This window comes from Capra hircus, chromosome 12 (genome assembly GCF_001704415.2).
Source record: "Capra hircus breed San Clemente chromosome 12, ASM170441v1, whole genome shotgun sequence".
In the NCBI taxonomy this organism is placed as follows: Eukaryota; Metazoa; Chordata; class Mammalia; order Artiodactyla; family Bovidae; genus Capra; species Capra hircus.
Window position 1 is genome coordinate 55,760,295 of NC_030819.1, and position 23,061 is coordinate 55,783,355.

The window sequence follows — 23,061 nt, forward strand, 5'->3', positions numbered from 1 at the left end:
TGGTGGGGGTCACCAGCTCCCCCGTGCCTCCAAGGACCCGTCAGATGCAGGCACACGGTCTACCCAGATGACAAACATGCCGGGTCTGTGACATCAGGGAGTGAACGGAGGAAGGAAGAGTGCAGCCAATGGGAACTGGCGCACACTGACCGGGAGCTGAGAGTGCAGCCCCCGGCTGACACCTCCAGTCGGTCGCTCCCCCCACCCAGGCCCCAGACAGTCGGACGGGCAGTGTCCATCTGAAGGACGAAGGTGCTGGGCTGGAACCCTTCCGGGAACACAATTCCCGCTCCTCCCGCCTCCACCCTGGCGGCTCTCGTGGGAGCCGCCCTCGCCCCGGCTGGTCACTTCCACTGCTGAATCTCTCTATCGATCGTGTACGTGCATGGGAGTCGCTCAGTCCTGTCCGACTCTGTGACCCCATGGACTGTAGCCTGTCAGGCTCCTCTGTCCAAGGGAGTCTCCAGGCAAGAACATTGGAGTGGGCTGCCATTCTTCTGGACCTAGGGGTCGAACCCAGGTCTCCTGCATGACAGTCAGACTCCTTACCCTCTGAGCCACCAGGGAAGCCCAATTTAAATGCCAATATGAACCTTCACGAATTACCAACAGAGCCACACAAGGTCAACTCCAGAATTCAACTGCAATTCCATGCCTAACACGGTCTGCTCTCCTGAGGCCTGACGTGGCCAAGGCGCAGTGACTCTGACAGTCAGATGGGGCCCCGCGCCTCTTCTCTGGGCCGCCCCCTCTGCGGCTGACTCTGCTCTTGTGGTGACCTGGCGACGGTCCAGCCCGTCTGCGTCAGGTCAGAGAAGTGAGAACGGGGCACTGACTGTAGAGGAGTGGCCGGGGGTGGAGGACGCCCTGGAGAGAGCCAAGGAAGCTTCCAGGCTGTGGTTCCCAGCGGGCTCCTCATTCAGACCAGAGGGCGGTGCCCAGCTCGCCTCAGGGGGACCCCAGGGTGTGAACAAGATGACTCGGGTGGCACCGTGGACACCAAGTGTGTCCTGCTCCCCCGAAGCGCACGCAGTCCGGACTCGGAGTTCCAAGAACAGAAGAAGGGTATCTCAGTCACACGGGGCGGCTCTGGCCAGAGTCCTATCCCTGCGGAAGCTCACAAAGCACGCTTTGTACGGGGGCCTGTCCCATGACAGCGTTCTCAGAGATTCGCGATAACCCCGGCCCCACAGGCCAGGACAATCACATCCTTCTCACGTCCACTTTTCCTCTTCCGCCCCCGCTCCTTCTGGGCCTGTGGGTGACCAGCCGCGGAAAGCACTGTGCTTTCTTCCTTTACGCTGAGACCCCTGCAAGTCCTGACGAGGGCCCAGCCCACCGCCGGGGCAGGCCGGGGACCCAGGGCTCGCCTTGCCCGCCGGGTCACCTCTCTCTCTGCTGGCACTGCCAGACGGGGCGCTCCCAAATCACCCCCTCCCAGCCCTCTAACATGCTCTCCTCCGCCCCAGACAGAAGCCGAGCCTTCTTAGCAGTTTGCAGACCAGCAGTTTCCCCTCTCCTGTAACACAACCCTTGTCAGATTCTGCCCAGAGAGCAGACATTCGAGACACCTGAACCACGGCTGCACAATCGAAGCCTTTTTGCAGATCTGACCATCTGCCATCCTCTGTCTTCCGCTGACGCTGACGCCACCTTGACCCCACAGCTGAGTGTGCACGGCCTGATGCAAGGGCGTGTTATTTTCACATGCACACATCTGCATGCCTAAACAGGAGCACTTGGCCATCTCCCATCCTGTCCACCAAGGCAAAAACTAAAAGGACCTTGGGCAGAAAGCCTGCCCTTCAAGGGGCTCCTGGGTGTTGAGACCCAGGAAAGGCAGCCGGGCATCCTGAGGTCTGTCTCCAGGCTGGTCCGCCCCAGAGGCAGCAAAGACTGAGGAGCAGGGGTGGACAGAAGGCGGCCTGGAGGCAGAGAGAAACCCATGTGTGGGACATGCCTCTCGCCTGCTCCTACTTCCTGTGGCACCGTGAGGGCCCACCCACGCTAGGAAAGCAGTGATGCTTCTGTATCCAAGCCTGGCGGTTCACGTGGATGCCGGTCACCAAGTGGGGGGTTTTCTGTTGTTGTTTTTAAATAACAGCCACTCTGCTCCTTCTAGACGTACAAATCCCCCCACTCCATGTTTCTGGGCTCACACAGGCCAAGCGGCACTTCTCAATCCACACCTTCACCAGCGTCCTAACTCGAGAGCTTCTGTTTTCTGCTGCATCAGATTTTTGCTGTGCCTGCTTTTACACTGTGGACACTACACTGCTGCACGCAGCTCTTTAGTCTTACATCACGGAGCGTCACCCATTTCCTGCTGGAACCCCCAAGGTGAGTATCCTGATCCGATCTCTTTCAAACCCAGAAGCAGGGAGCGTGGCCCTGAGGTCAGGGGTCAGGAGTCAGGGTCAGGACTTGCTCAGGGTCACTCCCTCTGTGGCCTGGCCAGCGGCAAGGAGGTCTCTGTGCTTGCAGGCCCCTCTAACTGCTGGGGAGGCCTTCCCCGGGGCATTTGGAGAGAAGAGTGTGGTGAGTCCCCAGGCGGGACCCCAGGACCAGGCAGCAGGGTCAGAGGGTTCCAGCCCCAGCCCCTGCGGCCCTCATGACGCCACACCCGAACCCCAAGACATCCACGACACTCCTCTTCCTGCCACAAGTCAGCCCTCGGCCCCCGGAGACGACCTGCGAGTGGGTGGGGGGTGGTCCGTCCTCCTCCACAGGCAGTCTTCACACCTTAACACGTCTTAACCTCCTTGCTGGCTGCTTTCCTGAGCTGTCGAGACCAGGCCCCCTCAGTAGACAGACATCCCCTCTGCCAAGGTAATGAGTGCCAAAAAGCACAGCGATTATTCAGGGCCCAGCCAGAGGTCTCACCCATGTGACACACTGCTCATCCTAACACCTGGTGAGACATATTAATAATGCCCGTGTCTCCAGAGGCAGAAGGCTGTTTTTAAGACACGTTGCATAAGGCGCCAGGAATGAAATCTGATTTTGCCCGAGAAACAACACCGTGGTGGGACGGTATAAAAGAAGCCACTAATGGCCATGGGATCAAGGGCAGGGGTTAGTCCCCCACCTCGACCCCCGCCAGACCCTGACACGGACACTGCAGTCCACAGCCCTCCAAGAACATCCGGTCCTGGCTCATGGTTTTTTATAGAAGTGATCGCAAGTTCCAAATTTTAAAGAAAAAACATCAATGATGTTTCTATGTACGATTTAGGCTTCCAATGAACACATGGATTAATGAGCCAGGTAATAAAGTAAAAACAAAACCCAACTACAACTGAATGTAACAATACTCCACTTCCACCGATGTGCCCCTTGCTATGTCCCCGGGAGGTGGGGGGAACATTTAGACTGAAGAATTCCAGTGGGGCATCTCCACGGCACATGCAGTGAGGAAACAGGCCGCCTTCAAAGCTTGCTGAGAAAAAGCTGATCTGCTTGGTGGTCAAGCTTGCCTTCCATCCACCAACACAAATCCATGCACCCGGCAAAATGCTCCCACCTGGACGGCCGTCAAAGACAGCCAAGCTGCCCCTAACCATTCAAAGGCCAGTGGCCGAGGCCACACCCCTGGGGCCTCAGGGCTGCCGGGGGAGGATGGACCCACACCTGAGCACCTGTCCGTTCCAGAAACTTCCTCTGAGGCCGATGGAAGGGAACTGCAGGGGCTTCACACCTGCACACTAACCCAGGCCCATGCCCCACCTCACCAGGTGGCGTCCTAGGCTGAGGTCTCAGGAGCAGGGGGCCCTGACACCGTGCCTCCTGGCCCGCCCCAGCTCCAGCAACACCGGACCCGTAACAAAAGGTCCTGACACCCCCCCCTTCCATTAAGAACCTCCCGACTAGGAGAGAACAAGGGGCAGCCTCTCCTTAGCCCCACCGCTGCCTCCAGGGATACCCTATGTACCAGTCCATGCCTCCTCCATCACCTCCTCCATCGCCACCCCTGGGATGGGCTCTTCTCTGGACAGAAACCTCCAGAGCCTGAAGACTAACCCTCTGCACACCAACCTGACCTAGAGCTCACAGGCATGTGTTCTAAACTCATTTTACCTCCTGAATCCTCAGCACAGCCTGCAACGTGGGGGCTATTACTGTCCCCACTCTCCACATGGAGAAACTGAGGCAGGGAGCTGCCGGCGGGCCCACACATGGAGTTCTTGCGGCTCTTTCTAGGCCGTCCCGTCCCCTCCCAGGGCCTCTCCTCGGCTGGAGCTCCACCCCTGCAGCCTGACTCACCACTTCCTCTCTGCTGTTGGCGGCAAACAGATAACCAGGCCGGTCAGAGATGAATGGGCCCTGGCCCCTCCCATCACAAGGGCGCCCAAATAAACGGTCCAGGAACAGCAAGTGCTTGGGTTCCTGAAAGGACATCTTTTGAGTGTCTGCTCCACACCACGCTCCACTCCGGGTGCCAAGCCTGGCCTCAGGGCACTGTGGTCCAAGCACCGCTGAGGTCTCCTTGACAAGGTCCAGATGCCAGGAGTTTGACAGAGGCCGGTGACCCGAGAGGACGGGGAGCTGCTAGAAACTCTGCCCCTGGCCTTCAGACGCAGACCTGTGGCCCGGGGAGATCCCCGGGTCTGTGTGCAGCCATCTGAGACACTGGAGGGCTGACTTCAGGATGCGAAAGGCCCTGGCATCTTATGCAAACTTACACACTTAATGCACCTGTATTCCTTTTCTCCATCCTGACGTCACCCCTGCAGCCACATCTGCCCAGTCTGCACCAACACATGTTTCAGTTACGGGTGGAAGGCGAACTGTAGCAAAGAAGAGGCCACGTGGCACAAGGCAACGTGGGTCTCCTGTTCTGTGCACCATCTGCCCAGGCATGGTGAGGCCTGCCCCCTCGGTTAAAATTTCTATTATTACTCTGCAGGTCCAGGCACTAAGAGAGTCTGCATGGAGCGGGATGAAGCCCACGGGCCACATGCATGTTAAAGTGAGCCGTGGAGCCCTGCTGGCTGGAGGCAGTCTCGGGGGGAGGGCAGTTCTAGGAGAAGTCCCTGCACTATCACTCACTGGAACTGGGGACGGTGCTGCTTCCTCCTGCAGAGCCTCAGAGCTCTCCCTCCGTCCCAGGTGCCAGCGCCTCGCCCGGGCAAGACAGTGTTTCTGGCCTGTGCACAGCCACACATCTTGCTGGAAAGGGAGGCCCTGCCAGGGGGCGAGGGCACTGAGCCAGAAGCCCCCAGGAGGCTCCAAAATCTCCCGCCACCCAGAGGCTCTCCAGGCAATTCTGGGAGCTGTAGGCAGGTTCATGGCGGCTGAGCTCTCGACAGAACTCATCAGACCGCAGACCCAAGAGTCTTTCAGGGATGAGGACTGAATCCTAGTGCAAATTGGATCCGATAATTTTCCAAAATTCTGCGTGCATCAAACTCTGACACTCACGAGACGCTCTTCCCGGTTCAATACAGATTACTCAAAGAATTGGGGAATGTTCTTGCCTAAAATCTCCTAAGACTGCCCTCGAGGGAGAAAGAAATGTCTTCCAACAAAAGTTTTTTCTACAAAGGCCAAACTTGATGCTAAAAATTTGAAGTGATAGATTTATGGGGGACATATTGTATGCACGCTTGCTAAGTTGCTTCCGTCGTGTCTGACAACCAAATGGACTGTAGCCCACCAGGCCCCTCTGTCCATGGAATTCTCCAGGCGTGAACACTGGAGTGGGTTGCCATTTCCTCCTCCAGGGGATCTTCCCAACCCAGGGATCGAACCCGCATCTCTTACCTCACCTACATTGGCAGGTAGGTTCTTTACCACTAGCGACACCTGGGAAGCCCCTGGGAGATACGTTATTCGATTACAATTACAGATTATCTCCTATTTCACATAATATTAACATACATAACAACATAAAATCAAGTTCCTGAGGATTCTTCTCACACAGTAACAACAGTGGTGATGATATTTGTAACGTATAAATGATAAGACTGTAAATTAAGCACTCTCAATTCTTAAATTTAGTGAGAAGCAAAGGAAGTAAAGTAAGTTACAAGAAACAAGAACAGATATTTGTACACTGTTTCAATAAACTAGGTAATTAATCCTGTTCCAGTTCTCTTGTCACCGTGCTTTTGTTCCATACAATCAATTCCCTTGATTTACAGTTGTTTGAAGAACTGCAACAATAAATTATATATACAGATTTTTAAATTACAGAATACTAAATTTTCAGCAAAAAAATTCAAACACTTCTCAAACAAGAGAACAAAATCCATTCCACCTTTTCAAGAAGAACAATTTAATGGTATGATTGCTATTGCTAATATTATTTTCAATGCCCTGCTCAATTTTAATCCTTCAAACCTCAGAGTCCAAAACTTAACGCCTCCAAGAAGAGTGTCTTTTCTTACTCTCCTCCCCACAAATCCTCAACTCCAAAAGAGAACGCTCACCTTTCAGATGGGCTCTTCCTCAAATCACACTGAATAAAAGCCAAAGTGCTGAAATTCACAAATGTTTGGGCCATCCCTGGAAAAAAAAAAAAAATCACACTGCCCAGCCAGGCCACCTTCAAAACGCCAGCGTGTGGGGTCAGCTTAGGACAGAGCAACCCAGGTCTGCATCAGCAGCAAACCACTCCGGGAATGCACACAGATCCTGCCTTGTGCCCCTGTCTGCTTTCTGGGGAGTCATCACACAGAATAACGTCCACTTCAGTCAGAAAACCTCAGTCACCACAAAAAGAAACCTTTTTTCCCTCCACTGTCTTTGTCCAAACCAGTGTGGACAGAGAATTCCTCCCAGGCCCCAGTCCAGACCCCGTAAAACTCCCAACCCCAAGGAGGAGAGGAAGGTGGGCAGGCAAGGTGGCACTCCCAGGCCCAGCTCTCTCTGCAAACTTCGAGTCTCCCCCAGGGCTGTCTGTAAGGCCACAGAGAAGCGTAAGAATTCTCAGATCACACGCAGGTCCAAGAACACGTGCTGTGCCGGGGAAGGTTCATTTTCACCTCCATATAAACATGCGTGTCCCCGGGTGCGCACCTGAGCCGTGCCAGTTTATCTCCTCTTAGAGACTGACGCCAAAGAACAGACAGCCGCCACCCTCAGAAGCACCTGGCTGCGGGCCCCAGCAGCCCTTCCCCAGCCCAAAGGATGCCTTCCCCAAGGGGCCTCCAGAGCCCTGTGTGGACCAGGCTCTGAAACCCAAGTGCTGGCATCCTTTTGAAGGAGGAACAAAACGCCCTCACCGGGGCAGGCACCAGCGGCTGTCACACACAGTCCCTGAGATCAGGGTCGTTCCTCCAAGCCGACCTCTGGAATGAGACGCTGTGTTATTAAAGGACTTCCTAAGTCAGAAACACGGCGGCAGACAGCCTACTAGTGTAGCTTGGTAGCACTGATGCTCGAAGATGAGACGCTTCTGGCAAGTCAAGCAAAGTTCCCAACAACAGGACAGGTCAGGCCGGTGCAAAGAGCCTTAGACACAGAGCACGTGAGAGGCTGTCATCTTGCCCCATCTGTGAAGAGGCCTAGTGGCCAGGAAAACCCGTTCTTGCAACAAGACCTGATTATTCCCAAAACAGAAATGTCACAGGACGGTTTGCACCAAAGCACAAAAGATGGTACGTGTCTGTACCAAAAAAAAGCCCCAAATAAACCCCAAATCAAGATGCCGGGGTGGAGTTAACTAAAAATAAGTTAAAATTAAATTTAGAATAATTTCTTGTTCTTTCCACTCGCCAAAGTGTTACTACATAGCTCAGAGGCACCCCTCTTTTTTTTCTATCTTAGCATAGTTTATTTTTTAACTTTTTGTTTTATATTGGGGTATAGCTGATTAACAATGCTGTGATAGCTCCAGGTCGACAGCCATACTCATACACGTACTCATCCTTTCTGAAACTCTGCTCCTATCCAGGCTGCCAGATAACATTGACCAGAGTTTCCTGTGCTGTACACTAGGTCCTTGTTGGTTATCCATTTAAAGACATCCCCCTCCCCCACCTTCGCCCTGCTTTAAACTATATTGCTGTTTCACTAATTATAAAAATAATTCTTTCAACAAACATTTGCTAAGCACTCCTTCAGGGGCTACATGCCCAGCAGTGAACAAAACAAAACCTGATTTTAAGTGTTTTCTTTCTGTACAAATACAGGCATCTCATTGAGATAACACTGAATATGAAAAACTGAATCCAAGTTTTTCACTTTTAACAGTAAAGTTTTTCCCATAAGATCAGATGTTCCCTGAAAACACCACTTTTATTGACTACATAATATTCCATGTGGACAGTGTCATAATTTACCCAAAGATATATTCAAACGCTCACTGACCTCACAATAAAAACACAAACAAGAGACGCAGCTAAACACAGATTTAGGACCTTAATGGGGGAAAAGGAGGATATACAACCTTACCAATCACAGACGGAGGGCAAGTACACGGTCACAGCTTCCCCGTGGGCCACGTTAAGGCCTAACTCGTGAATCTCCCTTTTTTATAAGCCCTACTCCCTCTTTGATCCAAGAGAACATTGTCTACACAGAACAATACGTTTTCATTTCAATTTCCCTTCTTTTCAGGAAAGGAAATGTTTGCACTTCAAAGGGTTCCTTTGAAGAGCAGCCTCCGGCCCTGGCCAGTCCAGGTTAGGAGTTCCGCGGCCCCAGCGGGGCGTGCAGAGTCTGGGCGGCTGCCCACCGCAGCCCCTCTCCAGGCCAGCTCCTTCAAGGAGAGGGTCTGGTGCGGGAGAAGAAAAAACAAACATTGGAAAAATACTCAAGGCGTTTGATCGTGGCCTTCAGAGGCCCTTTCTCACACAGTGTGGATTTCACAGCCCGGGGAAACTGAGGCACAAACCCCGGGGAGCCAGGTCCTATGAAACCAGCCCCACCCCGTGAGGAGGTCTTCTAAGCCGGCAAAGAGTGGAGCCCTGGGGGCGTTGCTGGTGATGATCAAGGGGACATCTGCCATAACTGAAACGCACGGGCGAGATCCACGCCTCACCCAGCAGTTTGGAACCTTCCCCGTGAACCTCAGCAAAGACTAGAAAGCACAATTTAGTGTGTTCCCTTTTCTCTCTCCCCTAGCCTCTCCTGCAGGCCCATGCCCCTACCCCCTGCTGAGTCTGGGGAGCCAGGGCTGCAGAGCAGACAAGAGAGGGCCTGCAACATTTCTTTTCAAGTCGTGAACAAGTTCTGGGTATTTAATAATGATCTCCACCCTTCCCCACCCTGAGGAGGTTAACTGCCTGTTCAGGTGCGCAACCGGCCAGGGGGTGGGCAGGGGCATGAAAGCTTCAGCTCCAGACAGGGCGCCCACTGCCCTGGGGTCCCAGGTCTCTGCTCGGGGCTCCCACCCTGCGTGTTCGGGGTGCAGGTCTGAGGGATCAGGTCACCCTGAGCTGAAGACTTCCGACCATCCACCTTCCCACGAGCCCACTAACCTGCCAGGCTCTCGGCCTCTGTGCTGGAACCACAGTGGTGTTCATCTCCTCCTTCTTTTACTTTTCTGTAGCTTCCTAATTCTTCACAATAATGCATTCTAACTTTTAGAAACATTTTTTCCTTCAAGAGGCTTATAAGAGAAAATTAGACCACAGTTCCATTGAAAGAGCCTCTCCTGAAAAAGGGAAGAGAAAGAAACAAACTACCTATGCGCACACGTAAAGGAAATTATTTGAACAACGGAAAGTTGACTGCGGACTGGATGACAGTGTTGTAACGTTAAATGTCCTGGTTTTGATGTCATACTGTGCTCACGTAAGAGAACGAGAATAACCTTATTAGGAAACACATCGAAGCTTGCAGGGGGGTAAATCAAATGACATGACGTCTTCGACTTATTCTCAGAGGGTTCAGGAAAAAATACATGTGTGTGTGTGTAGATTAACCGACTGACAGACAGACAGAAAAAAGGAACAAAATACAAGCAACGGGTGATTTGAAAAAACTGAGGAGCTCCTGGAACTCCTGCAACCTTTTTCTTGAAGTCACAAGTATTATTCATGAAAAGTTGAAAAGTAAAGTAAGAGAGGAGAGAGGCAGGCAGGGGCTCCCCACCCCACCTGGCAGCACCCCAGGCCTCACAGCAAGGCCAAGGCCCCGGCCACTGGGGCCCAGTCTCTCCAGGAAAGACGCGCCCCGCTGCTACCCTGGCTCAGACAGCCCCCGTCCTCGGCGTTCTGAGGGTGTCAAAGAAGCATCTCGCAAGGAAGAAGACCCTGCCCCACCTCCCGCACTACGGAAGTAAAGATCTGGGCCCAAGGACCACTGCCACCGGCCTTGAGGAGGGCAGGGACGCAGAGAACCAGGAGGGAAACCACGCTTCCCTGCAAATCAGAGCCCCTGCAGAGGGCCCCCTGCCCCAGCAGAGCTGGAGGGGGAGCAGAGAGGACTGACGCAGACCCGAGAAGCAGGGCTCCCCAGGGCCTGGCTGGAAGCCCCACGTCCAGCCAGCTCTAGTGATGCCAACGCCGGACTGCTGCTGACCCAGAAAGAATGCGGCCCAGCCTGTGTCACACACGCGCCAGCGCCAGGTCTGACCACTGGCCAGCACAGCTGTCCCGGGACTCCAGAGCTCCAGCTGCGCCAGGAGCCCCAGCTCAGAGAAAAGAGGGCTGCACTCCCAAGACGCGCGGGCAGATAGAGAAATAACGCGGGCCACCGTGCAGCAGTGGGACAGCCGGCTCCCACACCTCCAGGACTTACTCGGAACCCAGAGAGCCCAGGGGGCTCACATCTCCAGGTCTGTGTGCTTATCTTAGGGCCCAGCTCGGCCGGCGCACACATGAGCGCCAGACCACAGTCCCCAGACATGGGGTGACGCCCACGGCCCTGGGCACATTCGGTGTCAGGACCCCGGGGCCAGGTCCCAGGGGCAAATCCACGCTCTGCCGCTTACAACCACCCCTGTGCCTGCCGATAATTTGCATCCCTTCTCTGGGCCCCGTCCCCATCAGCCAAATAGCAGGACCGGGCAGCTGTGAGGATTACATAAAAAAACACAGAAAGCGCGGAGCCGACGGTGAGTGCTCACAAGGGCTTGTCGTCTGAGTCTTACCCAGCCCAAGGGCCTCTCCCTTCCTTCCTACTTGGTCTAAGAGACTTTGGTTAATGGTACTCGGTGGGCAGATAAAAAGATTCAGAGAAAGAGAGCATTTCCAAGCCAACCTGAAAAGGTCGGCGCAAGCATCTTCAAGGGTGGGAAGAAGATGGTGACAACCATGTGATGAAACACCAGTCAGACCGCGGTCCCTCCTTTCCCCTCGCCAGCATCCCCCGTGATGGCCCGCCACCCCACCCCACCCTACCCCACCTCACTCCTCTCAAGGATCTACATCACCCCTCCAGGAAGGAGGAAAAATGGGGGGAAACAGACGTGGCCCAAGTTTTTAAGCCCAAAGCCCTCAGGGTAACTGGGACAAAATGTCTGGGATGGATGAAGGTGAACACCTTCCAAACAGACACACACGCACACCCTTTCTCATTCACACACACATATAGGCACACGCACACAGACACACGCAGGCAAACAGTGAGCACGGGGCCAGGAGTTCTGCCTCCCAGAGGCGTGGAAAAAAAGTGGAAGTGTTAGTCAGTTGTGTCTGACTCTTTGTGACCCCATGGACCGTAGCCCACCAGTCTCCTCTGTCCAGGGGGGTTCTCCAGTCAAGAATACTGGCGTGGGTTGCCATTTTCTTCTCCAGAGGATCTTCCCCACCCAGGGGTTGAACCCGCGTCTCCTGCGTTGCAGGCAGATTCTTTACCATCTGAACCACCAGGGAAGCCACCTCGAGGCATGAGGAGGGTTCAAACCCAAGGTTGTGGATCTGAGATATGCAGAACTGGCCTCCCTGACACCAGGCCCTACACCACCCCCTGCAGTGTGGACCCAGCTCCAAGGAGAAGGGACTATACATTAACATCTCGGGAAAGTGGGGGAGCAAAACAAAGCTGTTGCGGTTTTCTTCCATGCCGAAATCAAAGAACTGTGCTTTCTCTCCAATATAATAGCGAATATTTACATGAAGCACTTGGTGGTGTCAGAGTTATGTGAGGTGCATAACCTGGATTATGGCCTCATTTAAATCCCCTCAACCCTACACAGTGGGTACTAGAAGTCAATTACTCTGCAGGCAATACAGAAAAGAATTTAAATGTGGCTCTGAGAAACATCTTAGAAAAAGGCATTTTAGAGATAAGTGGAGCCCACTCTGGGGAGGGGGGCCGTGAGGAGAGCGGGGGTAGGGGGCCGCCCGGGGTTGGCACCGTGAGTGGGTCTCGAGGCAGAGCCCACTGTGTGCCCGGCATGTGCGCAGCAGCCTCTACTCCTACGAAAGTAGGAAAGCACTTGGTTCTACACAGCAATCTTATCTACATAGATAATTGGAAGAAAGCTCTAGGGCAGGAAGACAGACTGTTAAGGACACAACTGCATCCAGAGGGGAAAGGTGATTCTGGGAAAAGGGAGACAGCGGGGAAATCCACACTGTCCTGCTTGACGCAGGACCTTGTTTCTCCCGCCTCTGTTTAAACCCACCTCTCGGGAGCCCGTGAAGCCTTTCTGGAGCTTGACTTCTGGTTGCACTTATCAGAAGAGGAGGCTGGCAGAGGAAAGAACTTATTTCATGAAAGACACTAAATGTGTTGACTTAGTACCTTTATTGGGCTTCCCTGGTGGCTCAGATGGTAAAGAATCTGCCTGTCAATGAAAGAGATACGAGTTCGATCCCTGGGTCGGGAAGATCGCCTGGAGGAGGGAATGGTAACCCACTCCAATATTCTTGCCTGGAGAATCCCAAGGACAGAGGAGCCTGGAGGGCTACAGTTCATGGGGTCAACCCCAGTCCACAGGGTCACAAACAGTCGGACACAACTGAGCAACTGACACTATAGTACCTTCATTCTTTCACAGAACACTATCACTTCTGTTTATTCACTGTATCATTACAAGGCTGAGAGGGAGGCTTCACACGTTTGCAGGGGCAGGACCGTCCACAGGACCTTCCAGAGGCTGCAAACAGAGGCAACTGAGCTGGCTGCAGCTCCAACGGGGTCCCCATTCTTGGCAACGGACCACCGGCCCCAGCTCCGGGAAGCAGCATCCTCGCTCCAGGGCAGTGATCTGAGGCTGCACTGAAGCTGTAAAGCCTCCGAACTCCACACTGACGTGGCCTCTTCCCCGAATCTACCACTGGGTGGTGCCCCCTCCTCCCCTGCTAGCGATAACAACCAGAGGAAAAGCCAAGTGACAGACCTGTGTGTGGCGTGATGGGGGACCTCAGGTCAGAATCTATTCCAACGTGTGGCCTGCGTCCCCTGGACGAGCGAATCGTGACCCCTTTGCAGGAAAATGAGAGCAGCCCACCCATCCCTTTCACCACGTGCTGCCCATTCCAGCAGCTTCACAGAACGCACTGAACCCCCATGGTAGGCTGTGACTCGCTTTGCACAAGTGTCGGGGTGGCTGGGGTCAAAGCTGCTTTGGAATTTGGGGGGGGGAATACGGGAATACGGAGAATATCACCACAGGGCTGATCACCTGCCGCCAAAGAGGCTACTCTTCTCCCACTGGAAGTGACCTAAAACCTTGGGGTGGATACAACTTCAGCCTGAAGCCCAGGACCAGCGGCCTCAAGCTTAAGAAATCCCTGGAAGGCAGGCGTCCTGAAGACCAGGAATGAAAAAGCAGGCCCACCCCATGGCTGCAGTCCCGGTGCGGGGCCGACCGACTAACCACAGCCCGGAAGCCCTCTGGAGGGCGCAGGGGAGCACAAGGAGGCCGGGCACCGCAACAGGGCAGGTGGGGCTCAGTCCTGCTCACGAGCATGCAAGGGTCTGAGAAAAGCCAGCTGTGCCTTTTACAAAGCCCTTCTCAACGTGCTCTTCCCGACCTCACCAGGACAGTGGCTCCACTCTCCTGGGACCTACCTCTCCCGCCTCACCTGGATTCTTCCTTTAAATCCACGGACGGGGCGAGGACACCAGCCTACAGATGGCACAGAGCTCAACCAGTCACGTTTCTACCAGTTCCACCTTGTCCAAGCTGCCACCATCCAGCCTGTACCGAAGTGACACACACTCACTCCTGCTTGCGCAGAAATAAGCTCAACTTGCGTTTCTTTCCCAGACCTGACTACCAGCCTCTGTGCTGGCCTCCCCGCCTCTGTGCCTGCCCCTTCCCATCTCTTCTCCACACCGGATCTGAAGGGACCCTTGCCCTCTGGGACAGCTGCCCACCACTCTCCGCCTCCCTGAGAAAAAAAATCAAGTCCTCCCGTCCCAGGGGCCTGCCCTCAGCTGGAGCAGACAGGGGCGGGCCCGTCTACAGATGCACTCCAGGTGGAAGGATGGCCATCTCAGAAGATGCCTATGGCCCAGATAACTCCAAAGTTACTCCCTCGTTCGTGTCTGACTCTTTGCGACTCCGTGGACTGTAGCCTACCCGGCCACTCTGTCCATGGTATTTCCTAGGCAAGAATCCTGGAGCGGGTTGCCATTGCCTTCTCCAGGGGATCTTCCCAACCCAGGGATCAAACCTGTGTCTCCTTATTGGCCAGCAGATTCTTTACCGTCTGAGCCACCGGGGAAGTCCAGACAACTCCAGGGTCAGAGGAAAATGTTTCTTCCCCAAACAAGGACACACTTATTCCGGCTTTAAATTCCTCCCTGGGATTAACAAACCAATACCTCCAAACACATGGTTAATAATGAAAGGGATTAATTTAATTAGACACAAGGCAGGGCCCTCCAACATAATTACATGTTTTTACTGAGTAGACAAGAAACTACAGACTAGAACAGTCAGTAGACATGTGTTTAATTCCATCAAAGAATGAAAGCTTTACCAGATATAATTAACATGTGTCTTAAAAAGCAAGCTCCCCAAGGTCAGCAATCTCATGTTTCAAGCCCTGTTTTCCTTTAAAGCAAATAATTATATGCATAAGAGCATCCATGTGGCTCAATCCAGATTTAAACAACTGGGAGTACATTTCTGATCTCTATTCACTCTTGTCCTGTTCAAGGGAAAACTCCTCTGGCACGCTTTAAATTTTATCCCCAATAATTAAACATGATCTTAATATGCTAAAACCTTTCAAAACTCTTTGAATCCATTGTTTACTTTGTCCCCCTAAGTTTCTATTCTGACTGTGGGACTTAAGGCCTTTCGTTTTAATGACAGAGGGGTGTGTTCAGCGTAAAAATAATAATTTCCACTGAGATCAACTAAAAATGTCAGGGGGGATAAATGTATCATGGTTTCCTATTATCGGAACCAGACACAAGTGGCAAGAAACTGTTAAGATAAATCCCACATAAATTGCAATTCAAATTAAGCACAATGAGGAAGCTCTGCCAGAGGCCAAAACACAGTTCTCCCGGGTCACATGTTTAAGAGCTCATTTAGGTAAATATACCTGGGATGGAAACGCTGGCCCCCTCCTCTGTCCAGGAGCCTCAGGGTGGGTGCTGGGCAGTGTGGTTTTCTTCCAGGGGCACTTGCCTGGCTGTCCTAGATCACACAGGTCAAGCACCTCTTCCCTCCGGTTCTCAGAGCCACGGAAAAGGAAGAAGACGGAGCGAACAGGGCACGCGACGCTAGTACTACTACAGCGCGCGGCTGCTGGGTACACACAAGTCTCAGGATGACCGCCGACCGCCTGGCCTGGGAAGTTTTCTACTACGTAGAAAGGAACACACCGAGAATAGGTCGTCTCGGTGAAGCCGGAACTTCCTCCCACCAGAAAAAAAAAACCATACGGGAGCGGTGATCACCGGCTGGAGAGGCCAGTTCGGGTCACAAGGAAGCTTACCCGGTGCGGGGGTGGGGGTGGGGTGGGAACTTCCCCTAAGTAACCCCCCGTGGGGGACCCGGTAAGAGGTGGAGGCAGGCCAGGGAACTTCCAGGGGTTCCAGGGAGGAATAGAGGTGGGCGCCGCGGCCAGCGCGCGGGGTGCGCAGAACCGTCACCAACCGGCCACCTGCCGCAGGACCACCCCGCGTCCCCCCCGGGGCTGGCTCCGGACGCGCGGCCGATGACACGTTGCGGACCTCGTGGCGGGGTGGGGTGCTCCGTTGTGCGCCATGTAAGGGAAGGTCTCCCGGATGCCCGCCGAGTCCTGTGCGCGCCCACCCACCCGCTCCGGCCCCGTGACCAGCGGTGCGTCCCGGCGCCCAGTGCCAGGCAGGGCACGCGTGGCACCCACCCCGAGGCGCCAGGGCGCCCACGCTTACTCACGGGGTGTTGCATCATGCACCACGCCGCGCCTTCAGGGAAGCAAAATGGACTCCGTATCTGAGACAACCGCATGGGCACCGGCCGCGCGCACAGCCCGCCCGCCTGCCAGCCCGGCCCGCGCGCCCACCGAGAATGCCAGCGACCCCCCGACCCCCGCGTCCGCGGACCCCGCGCTGCCCTGCCGCGGCCCCACGCAGCGCCGGGATCACTACCCCCCACCCCACCCCACCCTACGAAGGTGACCCGGACTCGGCAGGCCGGGCACTCACCGAACTGGCAGGGCGGCAGGATGCGGGCAGGACAGCCGCTGGACAGACGCCCTAGCCAGGACTGGACTGATGGACGCTCGGTCGGACAGAGGCGCAGCTGGACTGGACGGACTCTCGGCCGAGGATCGGCGGGACTGCCGGATGATCTGGCAGAGGCGCGGCGCGCGGGATCGGAGGCTGGGGTAACCGACAGCTGGTGGTCCAGCGCTCCGCTAGCAGTGGACCCTCCGCTCACACCTGCCCGCGCGGAGTGAATGAAGTGTGGAGGGCGGGAGGCATCCGGCGCGCGGGTTTCATCAGCCGCGCCTCGTGCCCGCCCTCTCCGGCGCCCGCCGCCCGAGCCAGCGGCCCGCGTCATCGCCGGGCACCAATGGCAGTGCCGCGCGGCCGCAGCTCGGGGGGCCGACCGCGGTGGGGGCGGTGCGCGGGGCGGGGCTCGGCTGCTTCGCGCGCGGGGCCGGCCTGGGATTCCCCCGCGGTGGGCGGCGCTTGCGGACGCGGCGGCGGACGCCCGCCCCCCCAACCCGCAGCCCCGCCCCCACCCCAGCGTGGACCAAGCTGATGCGACACCCACCCCCGCCCGACAGTCCACCCCCGCCGGACTGTCCACTCCCGATCACAGGCACCAGCTAGCGGACAGACACCGCGCTCGCGGCCAGTTTGCCTCCTCTTAAATGAAAATACTTGGGAAACACGTGAAGGTGTTTTGGTTTTAAGTATTATTGTAAATCTTTTCTTTGTCATCGGAATATTTATGACTATTGCCTATTTTTAATAAATAACACATCCTCGCCCCTTGTCAGGAAGGACCAGAAAGCCCGAGTCCGCCTGTGCCCCGGCGGCGGGACTAGCTCCTGCCCTTGCAGGCATATCACCGCTGTTATTTCCGCACCTGCTGTCCCCCGGAGGGAGGTAGCAGAGACCGAATCACCCCCGCGCTCACTTCGCAGGCTTCCTCTTTGCTCCAAAAAACCAAGCAAGAACCATGATCTCTAGAACTCCAGTAACCTCTGACATGAAAGAGGTAAGTAGGTCATAAATTAATCCTCCCGGCCTCCTAACTTTGTAGGAAAGAAGGAAAAACCATAGCGTGGTGTCCACGACCTTTAAATCCTTTCCACACTTCCTACCTGCCTGCCCCCCGCCCCCAACAAATGTCCTTGGTCAGTAATGGGGGCTCATTGTCAGCAATATTGTCACAGAGTGATATACACTGTTCTAGCCATTTATAAAGCATGTAACTGCAGGGTGCCAGCTTCAGAAATGTTTTCATGAATGCATAAAAATAGGTTAGTATTTGCAAGGCCCTTTGAACAGGGCTGGAGAATTCCATAGACAGAGGAGCCTGGCAGGCTACAGTCCATGGGGTCGCAAAGAGTGGAACAGAGCTGAGGGACTAACACTTTCACTTTCCCATTTGGAACAGTGCTGGAATCATAGTGACTGACTGCATAGGCGTTGTTTTAAAACAGTACATTTCAATTGGAACTGTCTGTTGGTGACGTGATGCTCTCAAGTTTCATTAAGGAGGTCTCCTGTGCAGAGGTTCTTCCTGAATCCCACAGTCTCCTTAACGCTGACACAGCCAGACAGCAAGAAGCCTGGTGTGAGTCAAGGACCACCCACTTTGCCTTTGCCCTTGATCCGAATTTGAATCTGAATTCTTCCATTTCCCTTGTGGCTTATCTGGTAAAGAATCTGCCTGTAATGCGGGAGACCTGGGTTTGATCCCTGGGTTGGGAAGATCCCTTGGAGGAGGAAATGGCTACCCACTCCAGTATTCTGGCCTGGAGAATTCCATGGACTGTATGGTCCATGGGGTTGCAAAGAATCGGACACAACTGAGCGACTTTCACTTCTACCACTACATTCCCGTAAGGTTTTCTGCAAGCTATCTCACCTCTGTTTGGAGCTTATAAACCTGTGTTCTTAGCAGACTATCCCTTAGTGCCTGAAATATGATTGTGGGATTTTTTTTTTTTTTTTTTTAAGTAAAACAGAATTTGGTGGATTGTAGAGATGCTCTGCTTGTGTGGCCCAGACATGGAACATAGAGTTAGTATTTGTAAATTCTGAGATCAAGTGTTCCAGGCCCTGGTGGATGTACGGGTCATTGTAATCCAGGAGATTGTTGGCACTGTGCCCAGTTCAGCAGTCCCACCCAGCAGGCTTCACCTTCAGAAAAGCGATAGGAGACACTCTGTGACAAGGCCCTCTAGCTAGCAGCTCCCTGGTAGGAAAGACCGAATGTGAACCAGCAGAAAACTAATTATGCTCGGAGACCACGTAGTCTCAAGACTGCAGGACCAAAGGGAGGCACACACAGCCAGGCCCTGGCGCTGACATCGCTGAACTCCTCACTGCAGAAGACTCATGCCTCTGTTGGGGTTATTTAGCAATCTGTTGCTATTTCAGTGTTTCCCCACAATTGTTCTCCTCTCTCTTGGCCCTTGTGCCCAGTGTGGAAGGTGGGAAAGCTGTCGAGGTTCTCCGAAGCCTCCTTGTCTCTAACAGTGCAGTGTCGAAGCTGTGCTGCCAACACAAGGAGCACTGACCCTAGATGGGGACGAACACCAAGGTCCAACTGCAGAAGGCCGGTGTCCCCACTGTGAGCAGAGAGGCCAGTAGGCACAACAGCTCTCTGGCATCAGCTGGACATGGCCATGAGCCTGGGCTGCATCCCCTGTGAAAGGAGGGGTCAACAACTCAAGCAACCTCTGACCTCGTCTTCTTTTCCTCTGTGCTTCTACTATCCCTTCCTCCGCCTTCTCATGGGAAGATATGAAATCGAAGAAAGCGTCACCAGCCCTGGAGCCAGGTTTCTGATTCTCTTCCATTTCCCCTCAACCAGGAAAGGCCCCCACCTGTGAATCCTGGGGTTCTGTGTGGCCCCCAGAGACTGCTCCCCAGACAGATCATTGTCATTTGTGAAACTGTTAGTTGTTCAGTCATGTCCGACTCTTGCAACCCCATGGACTGTAGCCCACCAGGCTCCTCTGACCATGGGATTTTCCTGGCAAGAATACTGGAGTCGGTAGCCATTCCCTTCTCCAAGGTGTATTCCTAACTCAGGGATCAAACCCATCATTCATGGGGCTTAGCTTATTCCTGCAAGGATTTGATTTGACAAAAACCATCCCGTTCTTTGGATTTCTAAAAGGGTGTGCCACTTGGTATCGCGATACACCATTTTCAGTCAAACCTAGACAATGGTGACTGCACTCTGAAAGCTCTCATCACAGATAACGCTTTCCTGCTATATTAGGATAAAAAAGGAATGAGGTCTCAGCTCACCCTAACACCCTGGATGTTTCATCAGGGGCTTTCCTGGTAGCTCAGATGGTGAAGAATCCACCTGCCAATGCAGGAGACCTGGGTTTGATCTGTAGGTTGGGATGATACCCTGGAGAAGGAAATGGCTATACTATACTCCAGTATTCTTGTCTGGAGAATCCCATGGACAGAGGAGCCTGGTGGGCTATAGTCCATGGGGTTGCAAAGAGTGGGACACAACTGCGCGACTAACAGTTTCATGAATGACAGTGATCTGTCCGTGGGTTAAGACCACGGGGTTGCAAAGAATCAAACACGACTGAGCAACTAACACTAACATTCCAGATGTTTCTAACTTGGTCAAGCAAAAGTACAACCTTTATGCAAAGACATTTCAGGTTCTAAACATTCTGTCCATATCTTTCGACATCCCTTCCTACCTTGAGCTTCTGTGACCTCACGGTCTTAAGATTAGGTCTCCGAGTTTTTCCTTTTGTGCTGAACTTCCCTGCTCAGAGCATGGGCCGTCACGGCAATAGTGCAGTGGCCTAGAACACAGACAGTAGAGACAGAGCATCTGTGGGACTGGCACCAGGTAACTGAGACTCTCTGGGCCTCAGTTTTCTCATCTGAAAAATGGGATCTCTAAGGAGCTGCTGAAAGAGTTGAGATAATGAGAGCCCCCTGTGAAGTGCCTAGCTCATAATAATATGACTCTATAAAGGCTATTGATCACTGTTAGTATACACATCAATGATTTTCACCTAACTCGTGCTCCACTGATACAAGCAAATACCAGAGGGATGACTTTATCAGCACTTGTTTTATTCTTTGACTCCTAAGAGCAGTCACTAAGGAGGGGTTAGGGGAGCCACAGGAGCAGTGGTATTTACAGATAGCTTTTCACGGTGCACCAACAGCACACCCTCCCTAAGTTGGCACGCAGGTAGGAACTAGCCCGCAAGCCCATCTGCAAGAGCTTTGGTAGAATTTAGAGCATGGGCAACTCAGAAGAAGGACATTACTATGAGCAGGCTCTCTCACATGCTCCACTGTTGATGTTTTGCGCCAAATAATGCTGTGTTTCAGGGGGTCACCCTGTGCATGGAAGGGATGTCTGCAGAGTCCTTGGTTTCTACCTACTGGGTGCCAGTTGCACCCTTCCACAAGCAAAAATGTCTCTCGATGTTGCAAACAGCCCCTAGAAGGCAGAAATTGCCCTCCCTCCTTTGAGAGCTGCTGGCCTAGAGGAACGTCTGATCGTCTTGCACTGGGTGCTGGACGAATAGAGATGGTGCCATCCTGACAGGCAAGGCTCAACCTCAGCTGGTCGGCGCCAGTTCACCCAGACCACTGTTTACCCCTTCTAATGGATTGGTGCCTACAGCATCATGCTTGTTAAATATGCTTCTTATAATTCCTGCATGGCGGTGAGCCCTAGCTGGGGGTTTCTTTAAGGAAGTAAAGACTCAAGCAGGTCTTAGTTGTTCATGCAGCAAAGACAAAGTTCATTCCAAGACCCTCATGGCAGTACTTGCCTGGTGGTCTAACAGTTAAGACTCCCCCGCGCTGCCACTGCAGGGCGCATGGTTGGCTCCCTGGTCGGGGAACTAAGATCTCACATGCCAAAAAAAAAAGGGGGGGAACATTATGGTGGCTAAAAGTAGTCAAGTGGAAATTATTCTACCTCAAAGGCATCCAATTATTCCCCGATATGGACTTCTCCCCCACCACTACCTTCTCCCCCATCTTTCCCAATCATCGTACAGAATGACATTGTAGACAGCTTGTCATGAAGGATGGTCACAAGCTATTCATCTACTTTTGGACTTTTGCAGAGCAACTTTTACAAGGTGATTCTCCTCCAGGTGTCTCTGTAAATAGAAATATACCACTTTTGATGATGTACCTTAGGCTCCGGGGAAAGGTACACACCCCATATTTCCCTAGAGGATGGCTTCAGATTTGGGGTCCCAGAGTACTGGCAGTGGGGATGGCCACCTGTTATTAAAAGACAGGCATCCAGAAGTGTTGCCCCCTAATATCTGATCTGTGTCCATAGAAGTCCCCCAACATGGGATGAGGGGGAGGGGATCAGTCAAGTAACTGAGGTACCTATGGATTCAGGACTAAGGGAAGATGAGGGATAAGTCAGGTTGTGTTAGTGCCTGAAATGAGCCCAGTTGCCAAGTAGAATCACACAGCCACCATAAGCAACAATCTGGACCACGTGTTCTTCCTGTGTTACTACCTTCCGGCTCCAGCGACACCTGCGGGCACACCTTCCTGCCCCAGGTAGGGAGAAAAGCCTGGCATCCGACTGTGCTGGTTTTGCCACACAGTTCGAGGACACCATGCCACAGGCCAGCACTGCCTGTGTTCCCACTGCCCAGAGAAACTGTTCTCATTTACCCTTCTTTTAATCAGTCTCCTCTCCCATGGACTGAAGGATGCCATATGAGAAAACTGGCTGTAAAAAGAAAAGCCCTTCCCCTTCCAGGCTGGCCTTGACCCGGACATGTGGACTCTCCCCTTTTGTTGGTTGCTTCCCAGAAGTTTCCACACCAAATTACTTCATGCAGCCCAACCCCACACCCTCCCACTAGGTCAAGCTTGATAACTCAGCACAGTAGTGATATCAAGCTGGGACCTCTGCTCTGCTTATTTTGAGAAGAATATTCTTTCTCTTATTAAGTTTCCTATGTAAGTGTCACCAGACAGAGCTAGTCATTAGTTACCCTGAAGAGCTTATTACTTAACCATTGATCATTCATCAGGCTGACTGAGTAGTGTTCTAAGTGATTGTCACAAGAAACAAAGAAATGTAAATTTCTTCTTTTCTTTCTCTGGGGTTGGGGTAGGGGGGTGCGGGGTGGAGGTTCTCTGTTCTCATATAGAACTCTCAAGGTTTTTTTTTTAGCTGTGTATTTTTTAATATAAATTTATTTATTTTAATTGGAGGCTAATTACATTACAATATTGTATTGGTTTTGCCATACATAGACATGAATCCACCATGGGTGTTACATGTGTTCCCCATCCCGAACCCCCCCACCCACGTCCCTCCCTATCCCATCCCTCTGGGTCATCCCAGTGCATCAGCCCCGAGCATCCTATATCATGCATTGAACCTGGACTGGCGATTCATTTCACATATGATAATATACATGTTTCAGTGCCATTCTCCCAAATCATCCCACCCTGGCCCTCTCCTGCAGAGTCCAAAACACTGTTCTATACATCTGTGTCTCTTTTGCTGTCTCGCATACAGGGTTATCGTTATCATCTTTCTAGATT

At 53.2% G+C, this 23,061-nt stretch overlaps 1 protein-coding gene across 3 annotated transcripts in view; it reads right to left on the reverse strand.

Moving 5' to 3' along the window:
- The window catches only part of SLC7A1 (solute carrier family 7 member 1), a 61,755-nt gene extending 44,905 nt beyond the window's left edge, over positions 1-16,850 (reverse strand). Inside the window, exons 1-2 of one of the 3 annotated variants that reach the window (XM_018056610.1) lie at positions 16,492-16,573; positions 6,432-6,507 (exon numbers count right to left, since the gene is read on the reverse strand). Coding sequence is in view for 1 of the 3 variants with exons in the window: in XM_018056608.1 (XP_017912097.1) it covers positions 16,492-16,849 (358 nt within the window). In the remaining 2 variants the exon portion in view is untranslated. Of the gene's footprint in view, positions 1-6,431; positions 6,508-16,491 lie in introns of all 3 variants that reach the window. The other 2 variants (XM_018056608.1, XM_018056609.1) reach the window with 2 other exon arrangements.